At 48.6% G+C, this 19,259-nt stretch overlaps 1 protein-coding gene across 2 annotated transcripts in view; it reads left to right on the top strand.

The window, feature by feature from the left end:
- LOC137435670 (ral GTPase-activating protein subunit alpha-1) overlaps positions 1-19,259 on the top strand; it is a 532,061-nt gene that overhangs the window by 216,012 nt on the left and 296,790 nt on the right. For both annotated transcript variants that reach the window (XM_068129617.2, XM_068129616.2), the window contains exon 14: positions 3,984-4,132. In XM_068129617.2, coding sequence (XP_067985718.2) covers positions 3,984-4,132 — 149 coding nt within the window. The remainder of the gene's footprint in view (positions 1-3,983; positions 4,133-19,259) is intronic.

The following is a 19,259-nucleotide window of genomic DNA, read 5'->3' as shown; positions in this document are numbered from 1 at the left end:
ACGGTTTACTCCGCCTTCCCGCTTTCATACAGCCCCACTTTTGATACAACCCCACTTTTGATACAACCCCACTTTTGATACAACCCCACTTTTGATACAACCCCACTTTTGATACAACCCCACTTTTGATACAACCCCGCTTTTGATACAACCCCACTTTCATTGGACATGCTTTGACACAACCCCCTTGGATACAACCCCGATACACACACACACACACACACACACACACACACACACACACACACACACACACACACACACACACACACACACACACACACACACATCCCCCCTACCCCCACCCGCACACACACACCCACACACAAACACCCCCACACCCCTCCCCCCACACACATATCCACACAAACGCACACCCCCCCCCCCCCCCCAATAAACATCCCCACACACACAGCCCCACACACACACATCCCCACACACACACATCCCCACACACACACATCCCCACACACACACATCCCCACACACACACACACACATCCCTACACACACACATCCCCACACAAACACATCCCCACACACACACACATCCCCACACACACCCATCCCCACACACACCCATCCCCACACACACCCATCCCCACACACACCCATCCCCACACACACACACACATCCCCACACACACCCATCCCCACACACACACACACATCCCCACACACACCCATCCCCACACACACATCCCCACACACACACCCCTACACACACACCCTCACACACACACCACCAAATTTGTAGTGGTATTTTGTTAACTCATCCGAGGCAAGACTACAATCGAAATCCGATTTGAAATCGGAGCCAAATTGACGCCGTAAGGTCTGCCTGCATGCATGGATATTTTACCTGAGGAAGAATTCACTTTGAAAATGCGATCAATTTAAAATGTCAGATTTCGAATAACTTCGTCATTTTTCATCGGATTTCCACCAAATAAAGGTTACCATTGCTTGCAGATACCTCTCTTTCTCTTTAAAATTGAGGACAGGATGAACTTCAGAGTGAGAAATAAGCCGAGGCGGTGGAGAGTTTTACATTGTTATTTTCCAATGTAAATGACAATATGGTGTCGTCTTATGAAAATTCATCAGAATTTGCCCAGATTTGTTGCATTCGAATGTTAACACCCTCTAGCGACTGCCAAATCCGAAGACAGAATTTAATTCCGAGCTACCCTTAGCTCGTGAGGTGCTTATGTCACATGGCCTGGTAAGAAAAAGTGTGCGGTTCTTCTTCTTCATGCAATAACAACTTCCAGCTTCCAGACCGTACATCCAATCATCTTGAAATTTTGCATACTTGTTCCGCTTGATGTGAGCTACATTGCATTAAATATTCAAGTCGATCAATGCAGTGGTTCAAGAGTTAGAAGCTTTTTAGGATTTTCCTTCCATTATTTATTGCGGCCAAACCATGTGACTTATCAAAACATCTCAAGTAACATTTAAACATCCCCCCATGAGGAACATTTGTGTAAAGTTTCCATTCGATATCTTCACAAATTATGGAGGAGATACCATTTCTAATTTATGCTTAAAAACATCATAACTTTGAAACCAAGTGACGGATGACGTCGTGCTCGTTGAGTTTTTTGTTCGTCATGGGTATGCAATTATGCATGCCAAGTTCGGGCTCGATCTGTTCAGGCGTTTTGGAGAAAATGGGATTTTAGTGTTTTTTTCAGACGTTTCACTCAAAACAACATGGCGGCCGAGCCATGTGAAGTATGACTTCAAAAAATTTTGCATTCTGAGTTTTTTTTAACGAAGCATCTGGGAAAAAATATCATTTTCGGGGGAGAAAAAATTGTGTTTGACGAATTCTAACCTCTTAACTTTAGCATTTTTGATATACTCAATAAACATGTTTTTTGTTCCCATTGTAGAGTTCTTTAAAATGAGCCATTACTCAAATGTTTCCATTCAGCCGTTCCGGAGATATATAGAAGGGCAAAGTTGAAGGTGTTTTACAAGATGGTGCCCATACCATGTGACCTATGATGTCATAATTGTCATTAAAAAATTCTACGAGCCTAGCCGATCATTTGATGAAAATTTCCTGTCAATCCGACCAACGGTTGCTGAGAACATTAATTTTAAAGTTTTCGGAGGTGCAAAATAGGGCAGAAGAATAATAAGAAAAACTTTGGGAATAATAATAGGTTACTCTCCATTTCATGGAGAGTAAACCTAATAAACTCGAGGAAAAACAACAGGTATTCATCTGCATTTCATGCAGAGGAAGCGAAACTAGAACAACACTCAGTAGGGTGCACACCTCCGCCAGGCTGAACAGTTTACGTTTTGTAATCTCAGGATCTTCACCAAAATCGAATGAATTCGTCCTTGTCACACACCCTAGCTGTCAACCAAGTTTCATCCAAATCCGTCCATAAGCTTTTGATATACACTGCTCACAGACAAACATGGGTGAAAACACCACCTCCATCCACCTTTGGTAAAAGGTACTACTGAAGGAGCTGTGCTCCAACGCGAGTCGAAAGGATTGACGCGACCAAAGACGGAAATTCGTCCGAGTTGCTTTATTCCACGTATCAAACTCGGGTACTCTGAAAAGCCCGTTTATCGGGCAGCAATATATATACACATCATGCCGGAGCGTTTGCCCGGGAAAGGCGAGAGCGGGCGTGCCCGGGCGTCCTGGGCGAGCCCTGGAAAGGCGAGTCTGGACATGCCCGGGTGTCCTGGGCGAGCCCTGGAACGGCGAGTCTGGGCATGCCCGGGAAAGACGAGACCGGGCGTGCCCGGGCGGCTCGGGCGAGCCTGGGAACGGCGAGTCCGGGCATGCCCAGTAGAGGCGCGTCTGGGCCTGTCCGGGCGGCCTGGACGAGCCCGGCCTGGTGATCGCTCCCTGGCCGCGTTCTCGGTCGGTGCAAGGCGATTGTGTATACCCAGCGGTAACCGCTACACTACTAAACATAAAGGTAAAACGGGAGAGGAAGGTAAGTGGGAGTATAAGAAAAAAGAAGGTGGTGTAGAGGAATGTGTGTATAGGGTAAAGCATGTTTGGAATAATATGGTGTGGATAGTTGATGTGGGGAGGGAGGAATAAGAACATGACCTTTTTAACTCATGATATGAATGAATGAATGAATGAATGAATGAATGAATATCAGTAAAACGATCGATTTTACTTGTAAAACCAAATGTTTCCAAAAAAAATACAATTGTTATTTGTCTCAGCATCCCCTTTCTTACACCGGTGGTGATACCTTAAAGTACGGGGCCTGGGCGAGATCTACTCAAGTTTAAAGTGGACATGCAGACACACATCTATGACAGCGGGCATGCAGACACACATCTACGACAGCGGGCATGCAGACACACATCTACGACAGCGGACATGCAGACACACATCTACGACAGTGGACATGCAGACACACATCTACGACAGCGGACATGCAGACACACATCTACTACAGTGGACATGCAGACACACATCTACTACAGCGGACATGCCGACACACATCTATTAAAGCGGACATGCAGACACACATCTACTAAAGCGGACATGCAGGCACACATCTACTAAAGTTTAAAGTGGACATGCAGACACATATCTACGACAGCGGACATGCAGACACACATCTACTACAGCGGACATGCAGACACACATCTACTGAAGCGGACATGCAGACACACATCTTCGACAGCGGACATGCAGACACTCATCTACTAAAGCGGACATGCAGACACACATCTACTAAAGCGGACATGCAGACACACATCTACTAAAGCGGACATGCAGACACACATCTACTAAAGTTTAAAGTGGACATGCAGACACACATCTACTAAAGTGGACATGCAGACACACATACACACAATGACACATGGACAGATTACAATAACCTGTCCTGGCCCTTTGAGAATGTGCGAGGATGAAAATGAAATTTTGACCTTTTCGGCCCAGCCTTTGGGTGACGAGCAGGTGATCTTGTGTGCAGGTGATCCTCACGCATTCTGCCAATGTGTTTCTACTCGAGCCCTCGTATGGCATGTCACGCTTGTTGGACCATCAGGTGGACATTTGTAAGCGTGTTCTCAGTATCTACCGCCTTATGATAATGCAGACGAGTATGGAACAACGCACCTGGTGAGACATGCATCCTCCATGTTGGATTCATTTGTTCATCATAAACAATATTTCCATGTGAATCGTTTAATCACGGATGTTTCATGTCACAGATAAATTGATGAACATTGTTTTGAAATTGGGAATTTATTAATTTGCTTCTTTTCCTGTTTTGTTTCTCGTGTTCAGCAGGTATTTACCACTTGGTTTCTCCAGTATGTTAATTGTTTGTAATTTTATTCTGTGTGTATAAGGTTTCCAATTGCTGAGCATTTTAGTTTTGTACACGGGGATAGGGGTGCACATGGCGGTGAGGGTGCTGGGGGTGCACTGTGGTGCCTGGTGAACGGGTGTGGTGCCTGGTGAGCGGCTGTGGTGCCTGGTGAGCGGCTGTGGTGCCTGGTGAGCAGCTGTGGTGCCCGGTGAGCTGGTGTGGTGCCTGGTGAGCGGCTGTGGTGCCTGGTGAGCGGCTGTGGTGCCTGGTGAGCGGCTGTGGTGCCTGGTGAGCGGCTGTGGTGCCTGGTGAGCGGCTGTCGTGCCTGGTGAGCGGCTGTGGTGCCTGGTGAGAGGGTGTGGTGCCTGGTGAGCGGCTGTGGTGCCTGTTGAGCGGCTGTGGTGCCTGTTGAGCGGCTGTGGTGCCTGTTGAGCGGCTGTGGTGCCTGTTGAGCGGCTGTGATGCCTGGTGAACGGGTGTGGTGCCTGGTGAACGGGTGTGGTGCCTGGTGAGCGGCTGTGGTGCCTGGTGAGCGGCTGTGGTGCCTGGTGAGCGGCTGTGGTGCTTGGTGAGCTGGTGTGGTGAGCTGGTGTGGTGCCTGGTGAGCGGCTGTGGTGTCACTGCACCCTCCTTAGTTAGGGTTAGGGTGAGGGTTGGAACGATTAATCTTCTGTTGTCTTGCATAAAGAAAGTCATGGAAGAAGTTTCAGGAACTGAGTGGCGTGCTGACGAGGAGGGGAGTGTCGTTGAAGCTGAAGGGAAAGGTGTATGCTGCATGTGTGAGAAGTGTTATGATTTATGGGAGCGAGACATGGGTAATGAACGTAGAGCAGCAACGAAGGCTGGAAAGGGTGGAAATGCGAATGGTTCGGTGTATGTGTGGAGTATCGTTGAGAGAGGAGAGGGGAAGACAAATGATGAATTGCGAAAGATGATGGGAATAGAGCCTGTGATGGATGCTGTGAAGAGGAACAGGTTGAGATGGTTTGGTCATGTGTTGAGGAAGGATGAAAGTGACGGGTTGAGAAGAGTGATGGAAATGAATGTAGAAGGAAGTAGAGGACGGGGAAGACCGAGAAAGACTTGGCTAAAGATGGTCGAAGAAGAAATGCGGGCAAGGGGGTTAACAAGGGGAGATGCAGAAAATAGGGCAAAATGGAGAAGATTGTCATGGGGACCGCAAGGCTAACCCCGCTCTTGCAGGGAAAATGGCCTTAAAATGCCTGTTGTTGTCTTGCATAAAGTGGGGCCGGCAGGATTGTACTGAGGTACGTACGCATAAAGTGGGGCTGGCAGGATGGTGCTGAGGTACGCACCCTTACCTCTGAACGGTACATCCTGGGTTTTTAATGTCGGCCCACCTATAAACTGTCATTCTTGTTTCGGAGGCAGGGAGGTTCATCAACGTATGTGTGCCGTCCCTCGGATGGATGTTAAACTGGGCGTCCAATGTATGAGATGACGGACATTAAAAATCCAATGATGTCTTTTGTGAAGAGTAGGTGAGCTAACACTGGCAACCTGTGGCCAAATTCCAATTCCTGCTCTGACCTATGCAGAGGACACTGCATCAGCACCACGGACTTCATCATTTTCAGTTATTCGAGCCACTGTCGTATTCTATTTGAGCCACTGTATCAACTTGACGGTTTTTCGAAGCACACGTTCTCCACGTTTTCGAAGTCAAGTTATTGTTCACAATTGTATTTTTGTCGAAACTGTATTTTTTCCGCGTGTGTACCTATAGTGTGTCCCGAGGAAGATTCTCGGTGTTAATCTATCATAATTTAATCCTTTCTGTTTGCCCCGCGTGAGTTGTTAGGCTTCCCTCATCGAAGTTTGTTCACTTAAGTTCCTTCCTTCACTGTTTTGCTTGGTTCTTAGATTTTTCCCTTCTCCCCCGAACTTCCCCGAACATCTACTATTTGTCCAACGTTTTAACCCCCCTCCCCACCCCCCTAAAAACAAAACAAAAAAACAACAACATTTATTTCCCTTTCTCCACGTGTGCTGTTGTCTCATCATGTGCTTCTGTCCACATGCGCTGTCTCGCCCCGCTCCCATTATCTCCTTGCCTTCCACTTTTTACCCTGTTCACGAGACTCGTGGTTGTCCCTCTGGGCCCTCTCCCCGTTGATATTTTTGTGAATATAAGATTGTTCTTCACGGTTCTGCTTAAATATGTTTAAACTTTCCCCTGCAGTGTTATATTCAGTGGTATATTACAACATGCTGTTTTTCTTCCTATTTAAAAGGCTTTTTCCAATTTCCTCTTCAACTCATTCCACTTCAAAAAAAAATTCAATCTCTTATAATTCTTCCTCATGACATGCTCTAAATTCGCATTCATTCCACCCCTCCTCTATCGTTCTTAAACGGACCCTAACTTGAAAATCACAATAAACCCAATTTGTTATAAATGTTCGTCTTTTATTAATCATCCACTTTCTAAACTCCCCCCTTGCCGCTCCCCTCCAAATCTCCCCCCTTGCCCCTCCTTTCCTAAACTCCCCCCTTGCCCCTCCCCTCCTAAACTCCCCCCTTGCCCCTCCCCTTCAAAACTCCACCCAACCCCTTCCCTTCAAATCTCCCCCCCTATCATCCCTCTCCAATTCTCCCCCCTCCCTCCTCCTCCTCAAAGCTGCCTCCTCCCCACTTCGTCTCTCTTCTATCTCACACCTCCACCTCCCCCAACCTTCTACTTTCCTCTGCCCCCCTCAAACAGCCCCTCACTGTGCCTCATCCCATCACCATCGAACTTTTCGTCCTCCTCATCCTTCCCTTTCTTGTAAGTCTTCTGTAATCTATGACACACTATCAAATGCTCTCCCTACCTCCCCCTCTCATCCTTCATCTGACCCTACTCTCCCCTGTCTTGCACCTGATGCTCCTCCTCTCTCCTCATTAACGGTATGGACCTCAAACATCCGGGGCCTTCGCTCAAACCTGATTTATCTCTCCATTCAGGTTGCTTCTGACAATCCAGACTTGATCTGCTTAACATAAATTTTCCTCCTTCAAGATGTCTCTGATTCCTTAATATCTCTTCCTGGTTACTCCCTCCTCCAGTGTGATAGACCTGAGCCTCGTTCTGGTGGTGGGGTTGCTACCGTTATCAAAAACTCTCTTCCTCACTCTCCTTGCACTGCCCTCTCTCCACCCCATCCCCAGGAGTACCTCTGGCTACGGCTTCCTCTCCGCTCCCACCTTTTGTTCATATGTGTTCTGTACCGTCCTCCAAACAGTGATGGACACCATTTACATTTTGCTATCTGACAACATGGACCAACTTCTATCAACTCATCCAAACTCTCTCTTCCTCATATGTGGCGACTTCAACTGTCATCATGCCAGCTGGCTGGGTGTGGGTTCATCTCTCACCAGCCATGGCACATCAGCAAAGGACTTCTGCGACTCATTGGGACTGACACAATCTGTCAATTTCCCGACCCGGATCTCAGTCAATGGAGCATCTTCTCTTCTGGACTTGGTTATGACTAACTTATCTGCAAATGTCTGCTGCACTTCTTCTGCTCCAATCGGTTCTTCTGATCATGTGCTTGTTAAAGTGGACATCTCTCTGGCCATTCTCAGAGAGCCTCCTCACCGCCGACGAGTCTGGCATTTCACTCAGGCTGACTGGCACGGGCTGCAAGCAGCCATCAATCATCTGGACTGGTCTCCCATCTCTACTGCCTCTGACATAAATTCTTCCTGGGAATTCTTCCAAAGCAAACTGCTCTCTCTCATGCACAGATTTATCCCATCTCGTCTTCAGTTGTCTTACCCTTCCTCGCGTCCATGGTACATGGTACACTGAAACTTGTAGTGAGGCAGTTGCCCTGAAACAACTTGCCTTTGCCTCTTGGAAGGCAAATCTGCTGCTCTGCTGCTCTTCTTCTGCTCCGATCGGAACATCTGATCATGTCCTTGTTAAAGTGGACATCTCTCTGACCATCCTCAGGGAGCCTGCTCAGCGTCGACGAGTCTGGCATTTCACTCAGGCCAACTGGCACGGTCTTCAAGCAGCCATCAATCATCTGGACTGGTCTCCCATCTCTACCACCTCTGACATCAACTCATCCTGGGAATTCTTCCAAAGTAAATTGCTCTCTCTCATGCACAGATTTATCCCATCTCGTCTTCAGTTGTCATACCCTTCCTCCCGTCCATGGTACACGGAATCTTGTGGTGAGGCTGTTGCCCAGAAACAACTTGCCTTCGTCTCCTGGAAAGCAAATCCAACGGAAGGAAATCTCATTTCCTTTCACAAAGCCCGAAACAAGTGTGTGTCCACCCTCAGGAGAGCCAGGAAACAATATCTCTCCGTTCTCAAGACCGAACTCTCTTATCTGTCTCCCTCTTCCAAATCCTGGTGGCGTCTGGTCAAATCCGTTTCTGGTGTTTGTTCCCCCTCCATCCCCTCCCTTACCTCAAACGGCTACACAGCTGACTCCGCACGTGAAAAAGCTGAATGCCTCAACTCTGTGTTTGCCTCTAAATCTTGTGTCCCAAACCCATCCCTCTCTGTACCCACCATACCCAGTCGTACCCTGCTGCTCCTGGACTCCGTGTCCTTTCCTCCTGACAAGGTGGAAAAGTTTCTGTCAACCCTCGACTCTGATTCTGCAACTGGACCCGACGGCATCAGCCCACGGGTCCTAAAATCCTGCTCTGCTGCTCTATCTCACCCTCTCTCTGTTCTCTTCACCCTCTCTTTTGCTCAAGGTCAACTGCCATCTGCTTGGAAATCAGCCAACATCACCGCTTTGCACAAAAAAGGTGCAAAAACAGATCCTAGCAACTACAGACCAATCAGCCTTCTCCCAATTATCAGCAAAGTCATGGAATCCATCATTGCTTCTGATATGAAATCTTTCCTCTTCTCCAATGGCTTGATCTCTGATCATCAATTTGGTTTCAGACCAGGTCACTCTACTCTGGACATGCTGCTTCTGCTGTCTCAACAATGGATGGAGGTCCTCAATGCCAAACAGGAAATTAGAGCTGTCTCCCTCGACATATCACGTGCCTTCGACACGGTCTGGCACCCCGCTCTGCTCACCAAACTCTCCTCTTTTGGTATCCATGGAAATCTCCACGCATGGCTGGCGGACTTCCTCTCTAGTCGTCGTCAACGTGTGGCCCTGAATGGGTTTCTCTCATCTCCTCTTCCTGTTCAGGCTGGAGTTCCCCAAGGCAGTGTTCTGGGCCCCGTGCTTTTTCTGGTCTTCATCAATGATCTCTCTGACTCTCTCGAAAATCCTCTCTATCTCTTTGCTGATGACTCCACTCTCTGCCGCTCCATTCCTCTTCCCTCAGATCGGCAGTCTGCTGCCTCCTCACTCTCTGAAGACCTGGACAAAATCACAGACTGGTCAAACAAGTGGAACATGTCTTTCAATCCTGACAAATCTCACACTCTTACTATGTCTCTCCGAAAAGATCGACTGGACAACCCTCCCATCTACTTTCTCAACAATCCTCTCCAAGAAGTTCTGTCGCTCAAGATTTTGGGTCTCACTATCTGCCATGATCTTTCTTGGGAAAACCACATTTCCAAGCTGGCCTCCAAAGCCAGTCGCCGACTGGGCATCCTCCGTCGTGCGAAGTCCTTCCTCGGCACACCTGAGCTCCTCACCACATACAAGGCTTTCATCCGCAGCTCAATGGAATACTGTTCTCCCCTATGGGCCGGTGCTCCTGCCTCACACCTAGCTCGGCTTCACGCTGTTGAAACCAAAGCTTTCAGAATTATTGGAATCTCCCGCGATGAAGCTATCTCTGAGGGCCTTTCACTCACTCACCGCAGGCAGGTAGGTGGTCTTTCTGTCTTCTACCGACTCCTCTCCGGCCTTGCACCCCCAGCTCTCTCTGTGCTCTGTCCCCCAAATATTCCTACAGGTCGCACAAGATCTGCCAGCAACCCTCTGATGGTTAAACTGCCGAAATCTCGGCTCTCCGCTCACCTTCACTCTTTCATTCCTCTTTTCTCCCGCCTCTGGAACAAACTCCCTCACTCCCTTCAATCCCACTCCTCCCTCCAGGTCTTTAAAACAGCTGTTCACCACCATCTCTTATCTTCCCCCATCCAAAACCTTGATCTTTTCTACCCCCGCTAATTCACCCCAGATCCACCTTGTTTGAAATTCCAACTTCTTTCCTGGAAGTCCTGGCAGTGTCCATATGTTTTATACCTCTCCCACTGCCCCCTTCCCACGCCCCCCCCCCCAAAGCCCTCGCCCTCTCTCAGATCTCTCGATGTCTCCATGTCTCTCGGTCCCTGCTCTCAAATGTTGTGTTTGTGTCCTTCCCCCTCTCTCCCCATCTTGTCTACCGCTCCCTATGTTATATGTTTTATGTGTCGGTTTGTCTTTCTCTGTGATTAATGTTCGCTCTTTCACGAGCCTCGATATTGTATACAAAAAAAAAAAAAAAAAAAAAAAAAAAAAAAAAAAATCCGACTGAAGGCAATCTCAGTTCCTTCTGTTACGTGTTCCTCTACGATCTCCTGGTCTCGGTACACCTCCGAACCCCGAGAGGAGCCACGGCAGAAAAATATGTTACTCTGTGCTAGAAACCAATCGTGAAACCACACCAATGATTATAAATGAACAAATAATATATTGAAACTCACACAGGAATAACAGTACAACAAATGGCAATTAAGAGTGCACTCTATATACCATCAATAAAGTCAAATAACTCACTGCTCCCAGCGAGTGAAAAGGACACTCCTCAATGTCTCTATAACCTTTTCCAAAGCGAATGTGATTTGCCTCAGCGGTCGCTGGAACGATCTCCAGTCGAAGCCCGAATCTCGCTCTCCAGTCGATATTCGAATCGCGTGCAGTTGACAATGGGGATCGCCCCGCCCACACTGTACAACGGCCCTTCAGAGGGGCACCTTCACCGCTCACTCAGCTAACTGCAACGTAATTGGAGACGAAGCGGTTGCACACACACATCCCCGACAAACAGTAGGATGTTGAGGTGAAGATGACGCGAGGCAAAACCTTTGTAGGTGTCCGAAGCACGGGGTTCAAAATGGCCAATGGCTCTTACTTGAGCCGATGCGACGAGGCGAGGATTCGTCGAAATCTCAGCACCCCAAATCTGACGACGCAGATTTTCCACTCCAGCGATAATTCCTATCGCCGGATGTCCCTTCAAGGAACTCAAAATTCCCTCGCTACTTTCGGTAGACCAGCCTCGCTTTGGAGCCTTGACGTCACGCGTCTTCTCCAACTTTGCTCGTGCCGCCTCTTCCTCTTCACCTCATCCTTCCGGTTCGGTTTCCTGTGTCATTTTAAGTTAACCTTTTTAACTTTAGATAGCTGTTCCTGAATAATAAACCTTTTGAGAACAATAATAGTAACATCAGAAACATGTCCAGTGGGTGAAAACCACAACAGCGGAAGTGACGAATCCATAACATTTCCACCAAGCTCGGAACAAGTGTGTGTCTACCCTCAGGAGTGCCAGGAAGCACGATCTCTCCACACTCAAGAATGAACTCTCAAACCTGTCTCCTTCCTCCAAATCCTGGTGGCATCTGGTCAAATCCGTTTCTGGTGTTTGTTCCCCCTCCATCCCCTCCGTTACCTCAAATGGCTACACAGTTGACACCGCATGTGACAAAGCCGAATGCCTCAACTCTGTGTTTGCCTCAAAATCTTGTGTCCCAAACCCATGTCTCTCTGTTCCCACCTTACCCAGTCGAACCCAACTGCTCTTGGACTCTGTGTCCTCTCCTGACAAGGTGGATAAGTTTTTGTCAAACTTCCACTCTGATTCTGCAACTGGACCAGACTGCATCAGCCCACGGGTCCTAAAATCCTGCTCTGCCGCTCTATCTCACCCTCTCTCTGTTCTTTTCACCCTCTCTTTTGCTCAAGGTCATCTTTCAGCATCTTGGAAATCAGCAGACATTACCGCTTTACACAAAAAGATGCAAAAACAGATCCTCAAAACATACAGACCAATCAGCCTGCTCCCAATTATCAGCAAAGTCATGGAATCCATCATTGCTTCGGATATCAAATCCTTCCTGTTCTCGAATGGCGTGATCTCCGATCATCAATTTGGCTTCAGACCAGGTCATTCTACTCTGGACATGTTGCTTCTGCTGTCTCAACAATGGATGGAGGTCCTCAATGCCAAACAGGAAATCAGAGCTGTCTCCCTTGACATATCATGTGCCTTCGATACGGTCTGGCACCCAGCTCTGCTCACCAAACTCTCCTCCTATGGTAGCTATGGAAATCTCCATGCATGGCTTGCGGACTTCCTCTCTGGTCGTAGTCAACGTGAGGCCCTGAATGGATTTCTCTCATCTCCCCTTGCTGCCCTGGCTGGAGTTCCCCAAGGTAGTGTTCTGGGCCCTGTGCTATTTCTTGTCTTCATCAATGATCTCTCCGACTCTCTGGAAAATCCTCTCTATCTCTTTGCTGATGACTCCACTCTCTGCCGCTCAATTCTTCATCCCTCAGGTCGGCAGTCTGCAGCCACCTCACTCTGTGCAGACCTGGACAAAATCACAGACTGGTCAAACAAGTGGAACATGTCTTTCAATCCTGACAAATCTCACACTCTTACTATGTCTCTCCGAAAAGACCGTCTGGAAAACCCTCCAATCTACTTTCTCAACAATCCTCTCCAAGAAGTTCTGTCGCTCAAGCTTTTTGGTCTCACTATCTGCCATGATCTTTCTTGGGAAAACCACATTTCCAAGCTGGCCTCCAAAGCCAGTCGCCGACTGGGCATCCTCCGTCGTGTGAAGTCCTTCCTTGACACACCAGAGATCCTCATCACATACAAGGCTTTCATCCGCAGCTCAATGGAAGACTGTTACCCCCTCTGGGCCGGTGCTCTTGCCTCACACCTAGCTCGGCTTCATGTTGTTGAAATCAAAGCTTTCAGAATCATTGGAATCTCCTGCGATGAAGCTAACTTCGAGGGCCTTTCACTCACTCACCGCAGGCAGCAGGTTGGTGGTCTTTCTGTCTTCTTCCGACTCCTCTCCGGCCTTGCTCCCCCAGCCCTCTCTGTGCTCTGTCCCCCAAATATTCCTTCAGGTCGCACAAGATCTGCCAGCAACCCTCTTATGGTTAAACTGCCAAAATCTTGGCTCTTTGCTCACCTTCACTCTTTCATTCCCCTTTTCTCCCGCCTCTGCAACAAACTCCCCCACTCTCTTCAATCCCACTCCTCCATCCAGGTCTTTAAAACAGCTGTTCACCACCATCTCTTGTCTTCCCCCATCCAAAACCTTGATCTTTTCTACCCCCGCTAATTCACCCCAGATGTACTTTTTTGAAATTCCAACTTCTTTCCTGGAAGTCCTTGCAGTGTCCATATGTTTTATACCTCTCCCAGCTCCCCCCAACCCCTCTCCCTCCCACATTTCTCTCGATGTCCCTGCTCTCAAATGTTGTGTTTGTGTCCTTCCCCCTCTCTCCCCATCTTGTCTACCGCTCCCCTTATTTGGTGTTTTATGTGTCGGTTTGACTTTTTGTGTGATTAATGTTAGCTCTTTCACGAGCCTCGATCTTGTATACAAAAAAAGAAAAAAAGAAAATGTGCTTGGGGAGGTGGTGTCACTGCACCCTCAGGCCCCCTGTTATGAATGAGGGAACCAACAGCCATGGGCTGCATATTAAACGAGTTGAATGCATAATGTTTGTTACACCATGGTATTATGTGTGGAATGTAGCATGTTTGTTACACCATGGTATTATGTGTGGAATGTAGCATGTTTGTTACACCATGGTATTATGTGTGGAATGCAGCATGTTTGTTACACCATTGTATTATATGTGGAATGTAGCATGTTTGTTACACCATGGTATTATGTGTGGAATGTAGCATGTTTGTTACACCATGGTATTATGTGTGGAATGTAGCATGTTTGTTACACCATGGTATTATGTGTGGAATGTCGCATGTTTGTTACACCATGGTATTATGTGTGGAATGTAGCATGTTTGTTACACCATGGTATTATGTGTGGAATGTAGCATGTTTGTTACACCATGGTATTATGTGTGGAATGTAGCATGTTTGCTACACCATGGTATTATATGTGGAATGTAGCATGTTTGTTACACCATGGTATTATGTGTGGAATTTAGCATGTTTGTTACACCATGGTATTATGTGTGGAATGTAGCATGTTTGTTACACCATGGTATTATGTGTGGAATGCAGCATGTTTGTTACACCATTGTATTATATGTGGAATGTAGCATGTTTGTTACACCATGGTATTATGTGTGGAATGTCGCATGTTTGTTACACCATGGTATTATGTGTGGAATGTAGCATGTTTGTTACACCATGGTATTATGTGTGGAATGTAGCATGTTTGTTACACCATGGTATTATGTGTGGAATGCAGCATGTTTGTTACACCATTGTATTATATGTGGAATGTAGCATGTTTGTTACACCATGGTATTATGTGTGGAATGTAGCATGTTTGTTACACCATGGTATTATGTGTGGAATGTAGCATGTTTGTTACACCATGGTATTGTGTGGAATGTAGCATGTTTGTTACACCATGGTATTATATGTGGAATGTAGCATGTTTGTTACACCATGGTATTATGTGTGGAATGTAGCATGTTTGTTATACCATGGTATTATGTGTGGAATGTAGCATGTTTGCTACACCATGGTATTATATGTGGAATGAAGCATGTTTGTTACACCATGGTATTATGTGTGGAATTTAGCATGTTTGTTACACCATGGTATTATGTGTGGAATGTAGCATGTTTGTTACACAATGGTATATTGTGTGGAATGTAGCATGTTTGTTACACCATGGTATTATGTGTGGAATGTAGCATGTTTGTCACACCATGGTATTATGTGTGGAATGTAGCATGTTTGTTCCACCATGGTATTATGTGTGGAATGTAGCATGTTTGTTCCACCATGGTATTATGTGTGGAATGTAGCATGTTTGTTACACCATGGTATTATGTGTGGAATGTAGCATGTTTGTTACACCATGGTATTATGTGTGGAATGTAGCATGTTTGTTACACCATGGTATTATGTGTGGAATGTAGCATGTTTGTTACACCATGGTATTATGTGTGGAATGTAGCATGTTTGTTACACCATGGTATTATGTGTGGAATGTAGCATGTTTGTTACACCATGGTATTATGTGTGGAATGTAGCATGTTTAAATGGGCCCATATAATGAGCAGTGTCCTTCTTTCTCTGATGTACCACACTCTTTATGGAATGTCAGTGCCACCTTTCGCTGATGTACCACACTCTTTATGGAATGTCGGTGCCACCTTTCTCTGATGTACCACACTCTTCATGGAATGTCGGTGCCACCTTTCTCTGATGTACCACACTCTTTATGGAATGGCAGTGCCACCTTTCGCTGATGTACCACACTCTTCATGGAATGTCGGTGCCACCTTTCTCTGATGTACCACACTCATGGAATGTCGGTGCCACCTTTCTCTGATGTACCACACTCCTCATGGAATGTCGGTGCCACCTTTCTCTGATGTACCACACTCTTCATGGAATGTCAGTGTCACCTTTCGCTGATGTACCACACTCTTCATGGAATGTCAGTGTCACATTTCGGTGATGTACCACACTCTTCATAGAATGTCAGTGCCACCTTTCTCTGATGTACCACACTCCTCATGGAATGTCGGTGCCACCTTTCTCTGATGTACCACACTCCTCATGGAATGTCGGTGCCACCTTTCTCTGATGTACCACACTCCTCATGGAATGTCGGTGCCACCTTTCTCTGATGTACCACACTCTTTATGGAATGGCAGTGCCACCTTTCGCTGATGTACCACACTCTTCATGGAATGTCGGTGCCACCTTTCTCTGATGTACCACACTCATGGAATGTCGGTGCCACCTTTCTCTGATGTACCACACTCCTCATGGAATGTCGGTGCCACCTTTCTCTGATGTACCACACTCTTCATGGAATGTCAGTGTCACCTTTCGCTGATGTACCACACTCTTCATGGAATGTCAGTGTCACATTTCGGTGATGTACCACACTCTTCATAGAATGTCAGTGCCACCTTTCTCTGATGTACCACACTCCTCATGGAATGTCGGTGCCACCTTTCTCTGATGTACCACACTCCTCATGGAATGTCGGTGCCACCTTTCTCTGATGTACCACACTCCTCATGGAATGTCGGTGCCACCTTTCTCTGATGTACCACACTCTTCATGGAATGTCAGTGTCACCTTTCGCTGATGTACCACACTCTTCATGGAATGTCAGTGTCACCTTTCGCTGATGTACCACACTCTTCATGGAATGCCAGTGCCATCTTTCTCTGATGTACCACACTCTTCATGGAATGTCAGTGTCACCTTTCGCTGATGTACCACACTCTTCATGGAATGCCAGTGCCATCTTTCTCTGATGTACCACACTCTTCATGGAATGCCAGTGCCATCTTTCTCTGATGTACCACACTCTTCATAGAATGTCAATGCCACCTTTCTCTGATGTACCACACTCTTCATGGAATGTCAGTGCCACCTTTCACTGATGTACCACACTCTTCATGGAATGTCAGTGCCACCTTTCGCTAATGTACCACACTCTTCATGGAATGTCGGTGTTGTAGCGACCCATGGGTCCCCCAAGCGAGACCAGCAGCAGAATCTCCTTGCTCCAGCCGGTGACGTCACCGGCGGACAACCTCAGCGCCGGGGTGGTTGGTCATGTGACCACCAAAGCGTGCCGCGCGTGCAGTTATAATCCTTTGCACCTGTCGGTCACGTGACCACCGAAGAGAGGCGTGGCTTTCGGTTTCGGTTATGCTTTCTGGTTTGGATATACTAGGGCATTGCCCGTACTATATCTATATCTAAAATTATATCCCCCCCCCCTCTATTTACATGAAATGGTTTGGTCCAAAGCGAACGGCTTGCGAGTACGGTGACAATCCCCCCCCTCTATTTACATGCAATGGTTTGGTCCAAAGCGAACGGCTTCCGGAGTTTGGTAAAGAAATCGCCATCGCGTGCACAAACGCGCAGGAAAGCGAATGAATCGCAAATTCGGTTTTATTAGTTTTAAAACATAGTTTAACGCCAACATAGTTTGCAAACGTGAAATAAATGAATACGCTCTCAAATGTGCCATCCGAGGCAGAGTGTGTCCTCCACGTTCGGCACACGCGATCGTTCGCTGCTCTCTGATTGGTTGAATCGTTTTTTGGACATAGCTCGGTAAGTAATTGTCCGATTAATATGAAACCTTGAAAAGGCACATCCTCGGGTCCCCAGCAATATACCTGGCAAGTTTCAAGTATATCGGACCGGTAGTTGTCGAGAAACAGCGGTCACAGACAAACAAACAAACGTACAGACGTACAGAGATTACTGGAATTATAGATAGATATGCAGCCCGATAAACAGGCTTTTCAGAGTTCCCGAGTTGGTTTTTACAATAAATATCTTCTCGGACGAGTTTGTGCCTTGCCCATCATTTTGTCCGTCTCATGCTGGAGCACGGGCTCCTTCACTGGTGACCCCGAATTTACGACGCGCGATGGACACCGCAGTGTCCCTCAAACTGCCCACCTTCTGGGAAGCACATGCCGCCGTCTGGTTCACGCAGGCGGACTCCCAGTTTGCCCTGCGTGGCATAACGGAGGACGCCACTCAATACCATTACGTGGTCACCGCGCTTGGCTCCGCGACCGCCGCCCGCTGCCTGAGCTTCCTCCAGAACCCGCCCGCTGATGGCAAGTATGACGCCATCAAGGCACTTCTGCTGGGCGCTTTCGCCCTCTCCCGGCTGAGTGCGCACGACGACTGCTCGACCTGCCTGAGCTCGGCGATACGCGCCCGTCCGAACGCATGGATTACATGCTCGCGTTGCTCGGCGAGCACCCCTCGGATTTCCTGTTTCAGGAGCTCTTTCTTCGCCAGCTCCCGGCCCAGGTACGGGTCGCCCTGGCAGGTATGACCATCGTGAACCCCCGCGACCTCGCCAAGGAGGCCGACAAGATCGCTTCGGCAAGCCAGCTCTCCGGAGAGGCGAGCCAGCTCGTCGGGGTGGCGGCCGGGAGCCTTCCCGCCCACCCGCCCGACGCCCGCGACGCAGTTTCCTTCCTGGAGGCCGCCGGGCCGGCGTGACTGGCAGCGGCGACGCCGCATCGCCCGGGCCCGACGCGTCGACCGGAGCCCCCACCGGACCCGGCCTGGTGTTATATCCACGCCAGGTTCGGGCGGCAGGCCCGATCATGTCGACCCCCGTGCACGTTCGGCAAGTCGGGAAACGGGCGAGCCGGCGTTCCCTACCAGCAATGAATGCCGGCCGTTCCGGAAACCTGCTGTTCATCGCGGACCGAGCGTCGGGGCGGCACTTCCTCTGCGACACCGGCGCTCAGCTGAGCATCATTCCCGCTTCGGCGGAGGACAGGCGGGCCGCCGTTTGCGGCCCCCCCTTGGTCGCGGCCAACGGCTCCGCCATCTGCACCTTCGGCCCACGCACAGTCGCCCTCTGCTTCGGCAGCCAGCTCTTTCACTGGGAGTTCGTGACGGCGGACGTCCCCATGGCTTTGCTCGGGGCCAATTTCCTGTGCGCCTACGGGCTGCTGGTCGACGTGAAACGCCGGCGTCTTGTCAACGCCGAAACTTTCAGCTCCCTGGCATGCGCCTTGAGCCGTGCCGCGCCCACCGAGTTTTCCTGCGCCCTCCCATTGGCGGACGATTTTGCACGCCTCCTTGCGGAGTTCCCGGCCCTCACACGACAGACGTTTTCGGCCATCGCGGTGCGCCACGGCATCGAGCATCACATCCCCACTACGGGCCCGCCGGTGTACGCCCGGGCTCGCCGTCTCGACCCCGCCAAACTCGCCGTCGCCAAGGCCGAGTTCGCGGCGCTGGAGCGCCTTGGCATCG

The sequence above is a fragment of the Myxine glutinosa genome, chromosome 9, assembly GCF_964187855.1.
Source record: "Myxine glutinosa chromosome 9, kmMyxGlut1.1, whole genome shotgun sequence".
In the NCBI taxonomy this organism is placed as follows: domain Eukaryota; kingdom Metazoa; phylum Chordata; class Myxini; order Myxiniformes; family Myxinidae; genus Myxine; species Myxine glutinosa.
This window is presented reverse-complemented; position numbering and strand designations above follow the sequence as displayed.